The sequence below is a fragment of the Orbicella franksi genome, chromosome 6, assembly GCF_964199315.1.
Source record: "Orbicella franksi chromosome 6, jaOrbFran1.1, whole genome shotgun sequence".
Lineage (NCBI taxonomy): Eukaryota > Metazoa > Cnidaria > Anthozoa > Scleractinia > Merulinidae > Orbicella > Orbicella franksi.
The window spans coordinates 4,447,840-4,463,166 of record NC_138150.1 but is presented as its reverse complement, the minus strand read 5'-3'; the positions used below and the strand labels follow the sequence as shown (position 1 = coordinate 4,463,166).

At 37.5% G+C, this 15,327-nt stretch overlaps 1 protein-coding gene across 7 annotated transcripts in view; it reads right to left on the bottom strand.

Annotated features, from left to right (window-relative positions):
- LOC145489596 (uncharacterized) overlaps positions 1 to 15,327 on the bottom strand; it is a 37,511-nt gene that overhangs the window by 9,241 nt on the left and 12,943 nt on the right. For 4 of the 7 annotated variants that reach the window (XM_081468585.1, XM_081468587.1, XM_081468588.1 and 1 more), the window contains exons 2-7: positions 5,382 to 5,829; positions 2,709 to 2,960; positions 2,217 to 2,237; positions 2,047 to 2,097; positions 1,809 to 1,847; positions 1,525 to 1,557 (exon numbers count right to left, since the gene is read on the bottom strand). In XM_081468585.1, the coding sequence (XP_081324711.1) occupies positions 1,525 to 1,557; positions 1,809 to 1,847; positions 2,047 to 2,097; positions 2,217 to 2,237; positions 2,709 to 2,960; positions 5,382 to 5,829 (844 nt within the window). Of the gene's footprint in view, positions 1 to 1,524; positions 1,558 to 1,808; positions 1,848 to 2,046; positions 2,098 to 2,216; positions 2,238 to 2,708; positions 2,961 to 5,381; positions 5,830 to 9,417; positions 9,813 to 15,327 lie in introns of those variants that run through there. The other 3 variants (XM_081468583.1, XM_081468582.1, XM_081468586.1) reach the window with 3 other exon arrangements.

Genomic DNA, 15,327 nt, shown 5'->3' with positions numbered 1-15,327 from the left:
CTACGGTCAGTGTATCGTCAGGCGGAAACAAAGGAATGTTGTTTGTTAAAGCTTAACTTTATTGCGGATCTGTCGCGGCTAAAGTCGCGAATTTCTACCTTCGGAAGACGGCGAAACCCGTTGAAAAACACACTAAGAGTACTAAGCTGCGAAACGCGCTCGAAAACTGAACATATTTTCTTTCGAAGCTTGGAATTTGCGCTCGCCTCGATCATGAGACATTGAACTAGGGTGCGTCTTTCAACCACCCACGCAAGTCTCGACCTGCGAGGTATCACGTGTTATCCACTTGCGCAGTGATCAATATGCGCTACGTGCTAATACCGAGACATAAGGAAATAACTCATGCGGAACCTTATGTTCTGCTCACAGCAAGCTTCAGAGGAAGCTGTCAATAGTATACATTCAATTTCTTTCGTCTTTTATCTTACAGCGAACATTACTAGCAGTTGCTCGTAAGCGGTACTTTGTCTTTAATCGGTAGAAGCTTGGCTTTGGTGAACTTTAGCACTTTATGCACTTGAACAAAGTTTATAATGCTTGCTTCTCCGGACGCAATTAAATTTTTTTTTTCAACCAATGAGACGTTTTTTCTCTTTTCTTTCACGCGTAAAAGGTCACAGAGACACTTCGGAGTAATGGCATCGAAATTGAGCACTAGGAAGCAGAGAAGTTATATCGAGTCACGAATTTTGAATTGCGGAAAGACGGAGCAATTCCTGTGACGGACATTTCAATTATCTTTGTCTTTGTTTCCACGATAGTGACGTTACTTTCGGTTAATGAAAGTCGGGGTCGGTTAATATTTCCCGTTTGACGTCACGAATACGTGCCATTTTTCGCAAATTTTCTGTTAAATATGTAGGGTGTTCACCGGTTATTATATTCTGTTACCAAGCAATTCACAGCGTTTTGAGGGTTATGTTTGAGAGGTAAGTTAAAATTCTGATAATTCACTCGTCCATTTTGCAATCAATTACTATCGATAGTGGTATTAGCAGTATGGCAAGTCGAGCGCGGAAAACACAACTTAATCACAGCTTAATCTGTCACAAGTCGACATTAATAATTTCCAGTTTTGCTGAATCACTGTCTAGGACTGTGCAGCATAGTAGTCGCCAAAATTTAGGCACCAATACAAGACAGATTATATAAACAGCTCCCAACGGGGCTTTTTGGTGTTAATTACGAAAACTGAATTACCATGATTAAAATTAAAATTGTTCTTCGAGGAGTAACCCTTCTGAAAAGAGAGACCCGTGTGGACGGAAACTCGTGCTTCTTACGGAAATTTTTCAAATTTTAGCGCTAATTTTTCTCGAGTTCGAAAGCTACTTTTACGCGATAAAAGATACACTGATGAAATGCACCTATGAAAGTTCTATTACGCACACAGCTTTGCTTACGTAATAGACAAGTTTCGGTCGCAGTTTTTGGTAGGGGCATGGCCATCTAAGGTAATTATGGACGATTTTACAAGCTAGGCAATGACAGTTGCATGCTATAACAGATATTTTTACTCACCATTTTCTGAATCATCAAGAAGCTTTGCCAAGTCTGAAAAGGAAGAAAAAAGTGGATTTTTAGAAAGAACCTTTACGACAAGAACTCCTAAACAGGTCAATTCAAAACAGACAGGAAAATCGAAAATAAAAGCATAACTGACGACATATGCAGTACTAAATGAAATAGAAAAGAAATTGACGCAAAAGATTGCAAAAGATCGAAAACGGAAAAGCATGCACAACTGAGATTTGAAACGATTTTATCTGCTTCTTTTTGGCAGCCAAGAATCTCAGCGTTCTCACCTTGTAAATCAAGATCTTCAAGCTCGTTATTAAGTAAACCTTTAAAGAGCAAAAGACACCATGAGTTATAAACAAATAATTTCTCCTGCGTTGTTACGCAGACAAATAATAAAAATTAAAAAAGTCATCATCTAGAACAGAATTCTTGTACTGGTTGTCCGTTAGGAGAATTTATCTTTTATTCTCATAACTCAGTGCTACACATGAAGTACCAACGGATAAAGACAGAATACAATACCTTGCTCAGCAAGATAGTTAACGATCTCGTCACTTAACGGATCATAAAATCCTGTAAAAGAGAGGAAAAAACAATTTAATAATAGTCCGTGTTGGCTTCGCTCAGTCTAGATCTGGCAAACCTTTTTCTGCGACATGTAGCAAAACAGGTTCATGACAAAGCAAACTTACCTTCATAGAAGGTACTGTTATCTGGAAAAGAAAACCAAATCAATTAACATTAAAAAAGTTTTCGGAAGCGTGAAGGGCGACGAATCTTTTTTAAATTGTCCCACCATTTTACTGTGGAATTAAGGGGTGTCTGTCGTTTTCCGTTCTTTCTTTGCTTCTTTCCCTCTTTCTGTGTCTTTCTTCCTTACATTCTTGTTTCTTTCTCTCTTTCCTTTCTTTTCCTCTTTTTAGTCTTTTTCAATTCCTCCCTTCTTCTTTCTTTCTTGCTTTCATTAATTACTTTCTGTTACTTTTTCTTTTTCTTACTTCATTCCAATGCACTCATACACTGACCACGTATTACTGATTTAGTAATGTTTAACTGAGAAAAAGCTGAATATCGTAGTCTACAGAGACTGAGAGACATATTTTTTCCTATTTATTTATCTAAATGCTTATTTATTTATTTGTCTTATATAACATATTTGTTGTAGCCTGCTCCACAATACTTACATTCCCACTGGGGAATATCCAATTGTAACTGAGTGAAGGCATCGTACAGAAGACCTCCATGTTCTGAACGGTTTTGTAACTCTTCTATTGGAGAGAAGTAAAGCTCTAGACCAGTAAGGTCTAGTTTCCCCAGGTCATACTCTCCCGGGATATTGTAATGCTTCCAGGCCCACCTCAGCCAGCTCTGTACTTGAGCCTTTGTCCAGGTAGAAGGTGAGCAACGCATCCAATCTGCGCCTGAGCTGGATAGACCTATATGGGAAACACACAAGAGGAAAAGAGGAAATGAGTGAATGGGCGAGTGAGAGAAGGGGTGAATGGTTGAATTAATGAATCTGAGTGAAGCGCTGAGTGACTGAAAAAGTGAATGAGTAAATGAACGAATTGGTGATTGATCGAGGGAATGGTTGAAGGGCCGATGGAAAAAATGAATGAGTGAATGAACAAATTGGCCATCGAGGGAGTGTTTGAAGGGCCAAAGGAATAAATGAATGAGTGAATGAAAGAACTGGTGATTGAAGGGATGGTTGAAGGGCCGAAGGAATAAATGAATGAGTGAATGAATAAATGAACTGGATATGGTGTGAATGAGAGAATCAGTGGATGGTTGAATCAATGGATAGGTGAATTATTGAATGGGTGCATGAGTGAAGCTGAGTGATTGGGTTAATGGATGAATGAAATAACTAGTGAATACAGTGGGTGAATGGGTGAATGAGGGAATGGATGAATGGAGGAAGAAAGGGGGAGGGTGGATAAGGGAGAAAGGGGGGAGGGATGAGAGTGAAAACTGAATAGGTGAATAGGTGAATAGGTGAATAGGTGAATAGGTGAATAGGTGAATTGGTGAATTGGTGAATGGACAATCAACAGGTATATGAGCAAATGTGTAAATGGGGCTGAGTCTAATGATTGAGGTCACTAGAGGGGAATGAGTGAATGACTCATCACTTGAGTGAGTATTTATAGACAAGTTGCTTCCACTTGCAAGAACCAAGTGAAGAAATATGGTTCAAAGAATCAGCCCATATGTCATTTAGAAGAGTCACTGATAAATCATATTCAGCTCGGAGAATGAGACAGACAAAAGATTTACCATGCTGCAAAACCGCTTATTAGGAGATAAATAACGACATTTAAAGAGCCTTAACTCTCATGTAGGAGTCGAGGAAAATGGTTCACCTCATTGCCTTTCTATATTCATAGTAGAAGAAGAAAGAAAGACCAACTACAATCAAGAGCCTAATATACGAGCAACAACTCTGACAGTTTTCCCGAACACAGAATCAACAGAAGCTGTGGTCCTTTTCAAAACAAACGAGGCAAAAACGTCAACGTTTCGTCCAAGCTTTGAACAGTTTTCTTGGCTGAATTTTGATTATCACTCGTCCATTAAAGAAGACAAAAGCAGAACATTCATCGCATGAAGGCGATCGTGTTGTCTGCACACGGAGAGATACATGCTGAATTTTGCAAAACCGTTCAGTTCTACGCAATACGACTGAAATGGTTCTCTTGCGATGAAAGGGAGAGCAAATAAAATATCCAGTTTAGTAAATCTGTTAAGAGCTGTAAGCATTTTCGTGCATACGAAAAACTGGACTCTTTCTGAAAAAAGCTCTTTGCAAAGAAAAAGGTTGAAAACGGAATATTCAATAATCCTGGTGTAATTAAGAAGCTCTTGTTTATATATTCCGCAACAGCAAAACTATATACGAATTAATTGAAATCCATTTGCCCAATATATGGAACTGAACTGTAAAGGCGGGCAACTTTCGTTACACTTGGTTAACGCCGGTTTGTAGACGAATTATCAGAACATTTTACGGGCAAATTGAGAACAACGCTCCAAACGAAATCGACTCACTTTACATCAAACATTTCATGACTGGTTAAGGCTACCTTGAGGCTAAATGGGCTTGACGAGTTATCTTGATCTATCTTGTATGTTTCAGAAAAGCACTCAAATCGAGCATGTCGTGATAGTTCGAAGACTTGTAGATATGCAAGAAAATCCTTACTCACGTAAGGAAACGAAAGCTTACCTTGATTTTAGTGTGCTCAGGAACAAACCATTGGTTCCGATTTCGTATAGAACCTTGATGAAACGACTGTCCATAGCTTTCTAGAGCACAGATCGATTCGACCGGAAGTTTTAAGCAGCTAGAAACCCAAAACAAGAGAAAACGGGAAGAAAACGCAAAAATCTGAGTCACCGTAAAACCAGAAAACATCTTTGAGCTTGGCAAGTATTATTTGAAACTTTCCGTGGATTTGCGGCTATGTAAAGTCATACTTTAACCGGATGTTTCCCGCTTTTCTGAGGAGTTGCAGAACCAAACTTCTTACCGCTGTAAACAGGAAGAACATTCCAAAGACGCTTTGAACCGCCAACAATAGATTTGAATTATGGGTAACATTCGACCAGCCAATCAAAATGCTGCAAATGAAGAGCGATAGCAACTGAAGTATTTGGTGGAGCCATGTTTTAATGGCTGTATTTCTTGTTAAGACGAACGGGCCTTGAATTTAGGCCTTGTGCGAATTAATGCCAGAGGTGTTCGTGTATATGAAACTTCATTTCCATGCTACACAGAAGGTTAACAGGATGTGTGGTATGGAAGCTAGTGTGAAGAAATGCTTATGCAAACTAGAGATTCAAAGCTGGCTAACCTTCAGCTGTAGGGCCAAGAGACTCCAGCACATTTGGAGATGAGATGCCGTCTAAGTTTAAAAGAGTACTACCAGCTGGGGAAGAGGGAAGTTCTTCGTCCATACCCAGATACTTGGGGGAGCTCACCGTACTCCAGTGAGTATCATCTGATTGATAGCCAGAAGTCAGACTGGAGCAACTCTTCCAAGAGCTTAAACTGCCGAGGCTGTCGCTTCTTTGTTTGGTCAGATCCTCCGGCGATACGACTGGGCAGTCCAAACTCATCATCTGAATGTCTCCACTTAGGGTGCTCTCATTAAGATCTGGAACTACTTGAGTGTTGTCCACGGATCGAGGGCCTCCACCACCGTTGGGAAACATCAGCGCATCGCTCAGAGAGTTATCCCAGCCTGGAACCTCGTCGCAGTTCATTTTAGCTGCTTCAGTCAACTCAAATTCTGAAAAAGTCTAAAAAGAAGACCGACAAGGTGACTTCATTATACAACAAAACAATAACAAGTTTGTTTCGAAAACTGAGTAGCCTCTAGCTACACGTCAAAAGAGTAACAATAAAACAGTGAATAAGAACAAGTTAGTTACTCATCGTTTTATATAGCGTATAAAAGTCTGGGACAAATAGCTGTTCCACGCTCAGTATTCACTCTAAGTAGGCATGAAACATGCTTGTATATTCTGAATTTTAAAAATGCAGGTTTAGATTATGTGTGAGTACACTTAAGTTGTCGTGATAGAAATTAGCCCAATTGCACTGAATTTGGTTAAAATTTTGAAATATTCGAAAACTTCAAAGAGTGCAAATTTGAAGTAAGTCAGCTCAGCTTTATAGTTATATTTTCTCCTTCTTTTATGTACCCTCAGCCCCTTCATTCTACTACTTTTAATTTGTGGATTGTTGTTGTGCCTTTCTACTAAATGTATACATGTACACCCTTACAACTCTTTGTATACATAGTAGGAACGTCTATCTTGTTCTTCAGTGAAATTAATGTTCCTCAGTGAAATTAATGTTCCTATTCTATAATTTTTTTATGATTTAACGTCAAACGTGAACAGTAAAGGTAAGGTAAGGTAATGCATTTATTTATACACGATAATAACAGTAACGCTGATGTGGCTGTGTCTAAAAACTAAAAAGACTATCTAAAAGGTATTTACAAAGAAGAGAACTGTTGATCAGAAGTAATACGATAAAATATATATAAAATAAACTACAATACAAAACAAAAGAGATTTAAAAGCTAGGTTCTATCTAAAAACTGTAAATTTCACGTGGCATGTTCTAATAAGTTCTCTGCAAATTTTGAACTTTTGAAATGTTTCCTATTTTCGTATTTTTGTATGATTACCTTAAAATTCATTTTGTTGCTATGATAATAGTGTTTTTAAATAATTTGGACTGACGTTTTGTTTTCAATTATTTTTCTTAGAAAGGAGAGTGACGTGAGCTTGATGCAAAAACACAAGAGTAAAAATTATAAAATACTAGTGATCTTTGCTAATATAGGTGTTCTTAGCCTAAATCATATAAAATAGTTTCCTATAATGAATGTCTTTGTAATTATTAGCCCAGAGTTTAATTTTTATTGTTCATGAACAGGATTCCTTAGTTTTTATATAGTTTTAATATTATAAAGTAGAATTTTATTTTTGTCTCCAATTAGCAGAGATGCTAAATAATCTTGGCACTGTAGTTGATGTATGCATGTATGTATCAGGTGAAAACAAAAAAAAAGTGAACGAAGTAATATGCTGATCATTGTCTTTGTTGCTTTCCAGATAATCATTCTTTGGATACAAATATTGACGAGAATCCAAATTAACTGCATGGTAGTCATTATGGAGATCGATTGTTAACCCTTTTCTCGACCCCAAAGGCATGGATAAACTCCATTATCAAAGTGCTGGGATCTCGAAAGTGCCTCCATGTTATCTCAGTTAACTGGGCTTAAAAGTTGCTCCAACTTTTATTGCGTTATTTGAAATGCTTCTCTTACATTGTAAAGATTATTTCTCTTTCAGCTTGGTTAAGATGCCTCGTAGAGTTTTTGCAAAACAACTGCTGATTCAAAACGCAGCAAAGTTACCTTGCGCGTCGAAAGAACTTAATTATTACCACTGATAAATTTTAACAGTGTCCACAACGGAAAATGTCCTCTGTTTGGAACGTACATTTTTCGTCATGATGTCCACAAAAGGATAACAAGGTCACGTACGTTTTTTACAGAGGGCATCATAAAGCAGCACGCCATAGCTAATTTGACTGAATTTGCGGCAAAATAGGAGCTATTTTTATCACAACAACTTCCAGTCGACGTCAGAAAACCACTGAATGAGTTTGTTTAATTACAGGGGTTCGGTCCCTGGACGTGCTTGCGATGTTTCGCTATTTTTATAACATTCCAAGTAGTTTTTGATCTCAGAGCGTCACGATTTCATTTTGTTGTTTAAGGTGCGAGAAAATGTGACGGCTGTGCCAATATTTGCAACAGCATTCAAATCCTCAGTATTTGCAGTTTCTTGTTTATAGCGAACGTTGCCATAGCCTCAAAATTAGAATACAGCCGGCTGTGTCGAAACGGCGAATATAATATAATGAATAGTCTAGCTTCGTCTGAGATAAACAAGTAACGTAGACATTGAAATAGGCTCAGTTTAGCTCTCTGTGTCAGTTTGCCTCACTCGACAGTTAAAAGTATAAGATTCTATACATTGTGTCGGTTTTCGGTATTTTTTAACGACTGTAACTTTAACATTAAACGCCATCAGTTGAAACACGCACTTCATAGTTTGAATTTTTCTTCGTCGAACTATTATTGAAGAACACTTTCTAGGTGTTCTTATAAGAGGTTTCATTGAAAGCCACGACGTGCAAGTTGAAGCTGAGAAAATCTTTTCTACGTAAGGGACCTACCTCCATTTGGGTTCAAAGCTGCAGAGCCAAATTATTGAAGGCGCCAGCGAACTGTTGAATAGCGAAACCTCACTCTTTAAAAGCTTTAGTCGTCTTGAACACAATGCCGATTAAAAAATGAAATTATTTCCAACACCTGCTACAGTGTTGAAGCTGTATCGTTTCTTCAGAGTTATGAAATATGGGCAGTTTCACTTCAGAAGTCGCAGAAAAGTTTCCAGTGTTGTTAGCGGATTATTTCTCTCAGTCTGGATGCGATCTTGGCACGATAGAGAAAGCTTTTAAAATCAAATATCAAACTGAATCTGCCGATTGAGATGCGGGTGCAAAATGCTCAAATTCTGTAGTCTTGAAAAGATCTTCACAAATGGCGACACGCAGTTGTAAATTAATGAACCACCAAAATACGCCACAGTCAGTTAGAAGAGCAGACGGCATTTGCAAATTCAATGCCTATAAATAAAAACAATGTTTTCTGCATTTTATTAACAGACTCAGTCCATCTTTGTTCTCATGTCTGATATATCATGTATGGAACAATGGCTTTATGTCACGCGACTAGTGTTGCGTGACGTTAGAAATCAACTGGACCTGAATTTTAACTGGCTCTTATCTGGTTTACTGACTGTACTTTAACCTAATAAAGTGCAAAGCTCAATTCGAGCGACAGGCAAGGGATTACCAAGATGAATTCATTCTTCAGAGAGACGAAACCGTCAGCTAAAGTTAAAAATACTCCTCTAGTCCAAAAATGACAATGCGGCAATATATTCAACAAGGTATGACGTAATTGTGAATTTCAATAAGTATTTACAAAAACATACGTTCTACCGCAGGCCGCGACATAACAATTTACTATCAGCGATTGATCGATGCAAACGTGATCTGCATTTCAATTTTCGTTTTTCTCTGTTTGACCTGAAGCTAAACAACTTCTTATAGCAACAGATCGTCTAACACATGTTCTCATTTCGCTTTCGCAGTCGAAGAAGTGAGACAAATTATTACGCTTTGTGCGATTCAGGTGAAACAACCGTAACTTGCATGCACTGAAGGTCTAAGGCCCCTAGGTCTCCGTGATACTGCGTATTTTGGGATCGTATCATTGTCTTTCATATACTTACGTCTAGACAACTGAGATCCATGACTTCGGAGCTCGCTTTCCAAACAAGCACGACACCTGAAAATACAGCCATTGTGTTACGCGCGATGGCGAAAACACAGTGCTTTTGAAGTTCGACTTGATGTGCATAGGCAAGTTTCGTGCACAATCTAGCGTGGGTGTTTCGCCGAGAAGTTGTCAAAATATACTCGAATGCTTGTCAAATCCAACACACACCGAAAATTCACCTCAGATCTCCAACCAGAACTACAAGTTTGTGAACATCGAAAAAATACTGTTACCTTATAAGAGAGTCCAACCAATGTCTCGTGCACTGCAACTCTTGTAACGCTTTCAAGAGGGCTCGGTAATGCAAATGTTTTTATGTCTAACCAATTGGTTTATCATCGCAAACTGAGCCGTTTCAAGTCGGCTACGTCGTTTTAGCGCGTTTAAGATGCGGCTATAAAAAGGGCTTTTCCCTGCATCTTTTTCATTGGAAGATAAGAAAACTTGTGCGCCTTTTCGAAATGTGATTGGCTGAAAGCGCTTGCATCCGGAATGGACCTGAGTATGTGAGAGGGCGGGAGCTCGCAAGTTTGATTGACAGTAACATCCGGTGTGACCCTCTCACCCCGTAAAAGCAAGACAGGTAGTCGAAAACAATACTTGCAGACCTAAGATTTCTTCTATATGTTATAACATAACATTATACTTAAAAATATCAGGAATGGAAAAACCGTGATCGAATTGAGGCCGATTATCATTTCATAAGTCACCGGAAAGAGTAAAAATATTTTCCGTCAAACAAACCCACTAAATGTTAATTTTATTTAAATATTCCATCGTTCGCTCAATGTCTGTGTCTCCGTGTTTTGACTGCGCCGTCCATCCAGAAATAAACACAATTACAAATCGTCGAGGCATGCAAAGGTAATGATGTTTTGGTCACGTAACCTCTCCATGTTGCTAGGTTTCGATCAACAGACCGTCTACCATAAACAGTGTGTAATTTCGTTTTGAAAATTCAAAGGGCAAAATATCAAGAAAACTAAATTAAAAATTGCGCACTTTTCTACCTAGATAAAAGCGACAACTTAAAATCAGTATTAAAACTAGACATACATGTTTGAATAAGCCGGGTTCGTGTCACGCAACCGGAGTATTTCCCAAAGGGAATTTAATTTTGCCCTACGACATAATGCTTTATACAAGAGCAGAGATGATCTGTTACGTTTATGATTTTACCACCAATATTGAAATGAAAAAATATTGTGAGAAATCATAAATTAAAAATGCTAAGTCGTGTTATCTCAAACATGTATCATACTTTCTATCCGTATATTTTTGAAGTGGATGTCTCTAAATTCAATCAATTTTTTTCCGACAACAAATATTATTAGTGAGGCGCGACGATCATGTTTACGAATGCTTAGAGCATCCTGTTTTCGCCGTCTCGAGGCACGTACGGCAGGCACCTGCTCCAACCGGGCGCAAACCGCACAATAGAGCAACCCCACCAGACCGGCCGCGAGACAAAAATACGATCGTCGCTGAGTTTCCGTACGTGCCGGGATTACATAATCATCTTAGTCACAGTCTTCATTCTGGAACAACGAAGACATCCTGTGAGCGGCTGCCTCGCTGAAGCCATGGACCATTAAATTTTTAAAGAAAAGTTTGCAAGCCAATTTTTTTTGTGAAATTTTTCTCGACTGTGTAAAATAAATAATTTGCCAAGTATAATTTGTCAGCTCTGTGGATTTTTTGTCGAGTAACTGTTTGATTCGAAACTTTCTGATATATCTCAATAGTTAACAGAACAAACAGGGAACAAGTTTCGAATTTATTTTAGCTTATTTTAAGGCCATACAGAAACTTTCCCTTAAAAAATATCAACAACCTCTTTATTTTCTCTTACTGCGAAGTGATTTTATGTCCAATTTTACGTATTTTTTGCGTTTACAGGAGCGTTACTTAAATGCATAGCCGTAATTTATCAAGGAGCTCATTACGTAATAGCGAACTTAAGGCAGGACCCATATTAAATTTCAGGACCCATAGGTTCTATAAAGTAGGGGTTGCTATGAACACAGTCGTTCAAAAAATGCCCACATGGATTAAAACGGAGAAACAAACCAATTTCAATTTCTTCACTTGATTTTCTCCAAACTCACTTTAGAATTTTGGTGCAATTACGGTGTTTGTGAGACTTACAGAATTTACAGCCATGACGCGCGGTTTTTACAGAGGACCTTATATCCTCAGCCGCTTGAAGTTTAGTATATTTGTTGTGTGAAAAAGCATGAAAAGCTTAGCTATAACAACAACGGTTTGAAGTCTAAGTAAACGTTGGCCGGCCACAAGTTCGTGAGTCCTCGTTTTAGTGTAGAAACAGAAACTGTAAGTGTAACCGATTTAACGAACAACAACCGGTTTAACAACGAGGTCCTCGGTATAACGAACGACATTCCTCAACCCGGTGAGAGTAAAATGTATGGCAAAGAACCTCTATACAACGAAACCTCGTTACAGCGAACATATTTTGCCAGTCCCTTGGCTTTTCGTTACATCGAGGTTCCACTGTGGTTCATGTTTGTGAAAAAGAGGGTTTGTGACATCAAAAGAAGTGTTAGTTGGAGGTTTATATAGAATTCCAAAAATGAATTTTTTACTGTTTTATATATTTGGAACGATGGAACCGAAGATAATGAAATTTATGATTCGAAATTTTTTTCAAATAAAGGCAGGATGTTCGACTCAGAAGTCTGTACGTGACTGAAGACAAGGAAGTAATTCCCACTCATCAATGTCTACTTGTTTCTGAATGTATCTGGAATAAAAATAGAAGCATTTCTAGTCACTCGGACATGTTTGCACTGCGTTCCTCACACATCGGGTTAATAATTATATTGCAAATACAATAAATGAACGATATCTGACCTATGACACTGTGCAAGCCATAGGATAAATTTCATATCACGTCTTAAAGACAACTACCGGTAGAGCTATTTTCCTAATTTGGTCTATGATAGGACCTTAGATAATTAGGAAGTGCTTAGTCTTTGCAAAGTCGGCTCTTATTTTGCTTAACGTGGCTTAATTCATTAATACGCTATTGTAATTTGTTTCTTCTAACCCCAGTTCCGAACCAACAAGATAGTTTGCAGTATTAATGAAGAGGGCACAAACAGATTTAGAGTCAATCTTTAAAATAATTAGTTTATTGTGTTTTGCACTAACATGACACCTCTTTATTCTAGAGCAAGAACTAAAAAGTCATAAACTCGTCGAATCAGCCTTAAGGCGGTTGAATGTCACAGACCGAAATTTGTCTTCCCTTGACAATGGAAGTCAATGGAGTTTCGACGAAAAATCACACTCAATAGACTGTAGAAGCATTAAATATTATTATGTAAAGATCTAGCTTTACTATTAGTTGCTTAATAAATCATCCAAGTTTGACTAATGTGACTTAGCAGTGATTAATTTCTTCATGAGTTATTTTAGGAAGTTACCTGACTGGGTAGGTCTCTTCAATGGACGTGATCTGAATTTTGCTTCCTCTCTTTGTCGGTGTCAAAGTTCGGATATCTTACATCAGCTTATGCTTGCAGTCCAAATTTATGTCATTCTTTTTTTAGTATGTGTCGCCCACCTTTATACAAGCATTGTCTTGAATGTATTGGTGACTCAGTTATAACTTTGTTATTTGGAATAACCCGGAAACTGTTCAGCATTCTCTGAGCATTCTTGCACAGCGAAATCACAGCCCCATTATAAAGTACCTAAGCATGGTATGTGGTATTTTTTTAATACGTAAATTAATTCAGTTTATTTTTTTTAAAAAATACTATCCCTCTCCTAAAGAACCTTTGTCATAGCACTATTTAGACAACCAGGTTATTGGAGACCGCAGTCTGGAAGCGGTACTGTAATCTTTGGGTGATTTCTCAGCTATGATGTTAAGACCTAGCACGCTTCTCAGTTATTAGTAACTGAATTTTGAAGACCTCAGATCTCAGGTATCAAATAAAAAACTTATTATTTCTCAGATGACAGTTAAAATATTTTAGTTAATTTCTCATGAATCAGCAAATTTTGAAGATCTCACATGTCAGTTCTCGTTTAAGAAACACATGATTTCTCAGCTGACAGAAGAAAAAAAAAACAGTAGCTCTCAGTCAATTCCCTCTCATTTTGACCTTTACTGAGTCAGCATCACTTAACATGCATTTTAGCTGCCAATATTTTCTGATATATAATGAAAGAAACTTAGCTTCTTTATATTAGATTATATCTTTCATAGACCACTTTTCGAAATTCCAAAGTTACTTAACAATTTCGGACTCTTAACCAAAACAAAATTCAATGTACATGAGGTATCTTATAAAACTCATAAATAACCCGTTGTAGTTTTGTAATTGTAGGTTTTAACTTGATATCTTCTTGAAAGCATTGTGAAATTTTATTCGTTGTAGTGGAATTGCACATTTCGTTGTTTTTTTCTTGTGATATTGACAAGAGCAAATCAGTTCTGTCTGCCAGATTTATAATTACAGAGGAAACAAGGCTTTTTTTTAGCGAGGGCACTTATGTATCTTCCCTCTATTCTAAATAACTAATTATCTTATTTTAAGTGTAATCTTCTAACTCGCAGTACTTCTATGGCCAAAATGGTAGTTTTAAGTGTAACAAGTTTTATTTTTCTTCGAAATAATTTTAATCTGAGAGGCGTATTTGGAAGTTCACAAACATGGACCATTTAATAAGTATAGTCTTTAGAAGAGGGTTTTAGAGGATCTGAAGACTTAACTGAGAATTAAGATATTACTAATAATCAAAATTCGAAAAATACGAAACAGGATAACGGAACCGACATGAAACAAAAAATCGATCAGGCCGTAAATAGCAAAGCCTGTACGTTTCTGGGTAAGTTAGTGTTGATCCTTTTCACCGTCACGCAACGAAAAAATAAATCGAAAACTATTCAGTGGATAAAGTCAAGAAATTGTACTGTTATAGTAAACAGGTAAAGAAGACACTTTTCCAAGTTTTAGTTCTCTGCGTTTTCCCAAACTTCAGATATTCGTCGAAATGTTTTGCGCAAATTTACAGAGCCCAGTATGGGAGCTCTGTGCTCCACCAACATGGCGGCCGCGAAATAGTGTAAGCATCTGGAACTTACTTTGACTATCTAGGCGACTGATTATCTGAACTGAGCCAACAAACATTCCCTCAAGCACTTTGTCTAACACTTTAACTCCTAAAAAGGCTAAAAATCACTAGATACGTGTATATTTTTCCACAAACGTGATAGGAGCGGAATGTCACGCACCGCCTTAACTCCGAACTTCAAACTGCGCTGGTTTCCAAACCAAGCACGCGGTTGAGCTGAAAAGTTATAAACAGACATAAATTTACATCCTCTCATGCCTGATGAGGATAAAAATTTTCGTGGCTCTTTAGTTTTGGATTTTGGGATTTGATGAGGTCACGTGAAAACGATCGATAACAATGCACTATCGTGACGGTAAGAATTCGTTACTACCAAATGAGATTTTATTTCTTCGCAATAATCCTTTAAACCCTCGAAAGCATGTTTTTCTAAGGTCTTTTTGACAATAGATGGGAACAACCCTTAAAATCCTTGAGAGTAATAAAGAAGTATATCGCGGTTTACTCCCTTTTGATCCGAAGATCTTTTAAACCTTTGTTCCAATTGTGCATAAATTTTCTTTATGATCATACCTCAGAGCGTAGTAAATAGTATCTTGATATTTTTTTTAAGCGCTGCTTGTAAGAAATCTAATTTCTTTTGTTTTAAATCTATAGAGACTTGAGTTTATTTTTATTATCTAGTTACTTTTGTATATGATTTTAGCTATTGTTCACTACTTTTGTTCATACTTAAAGATGGGAGATTTTTGAA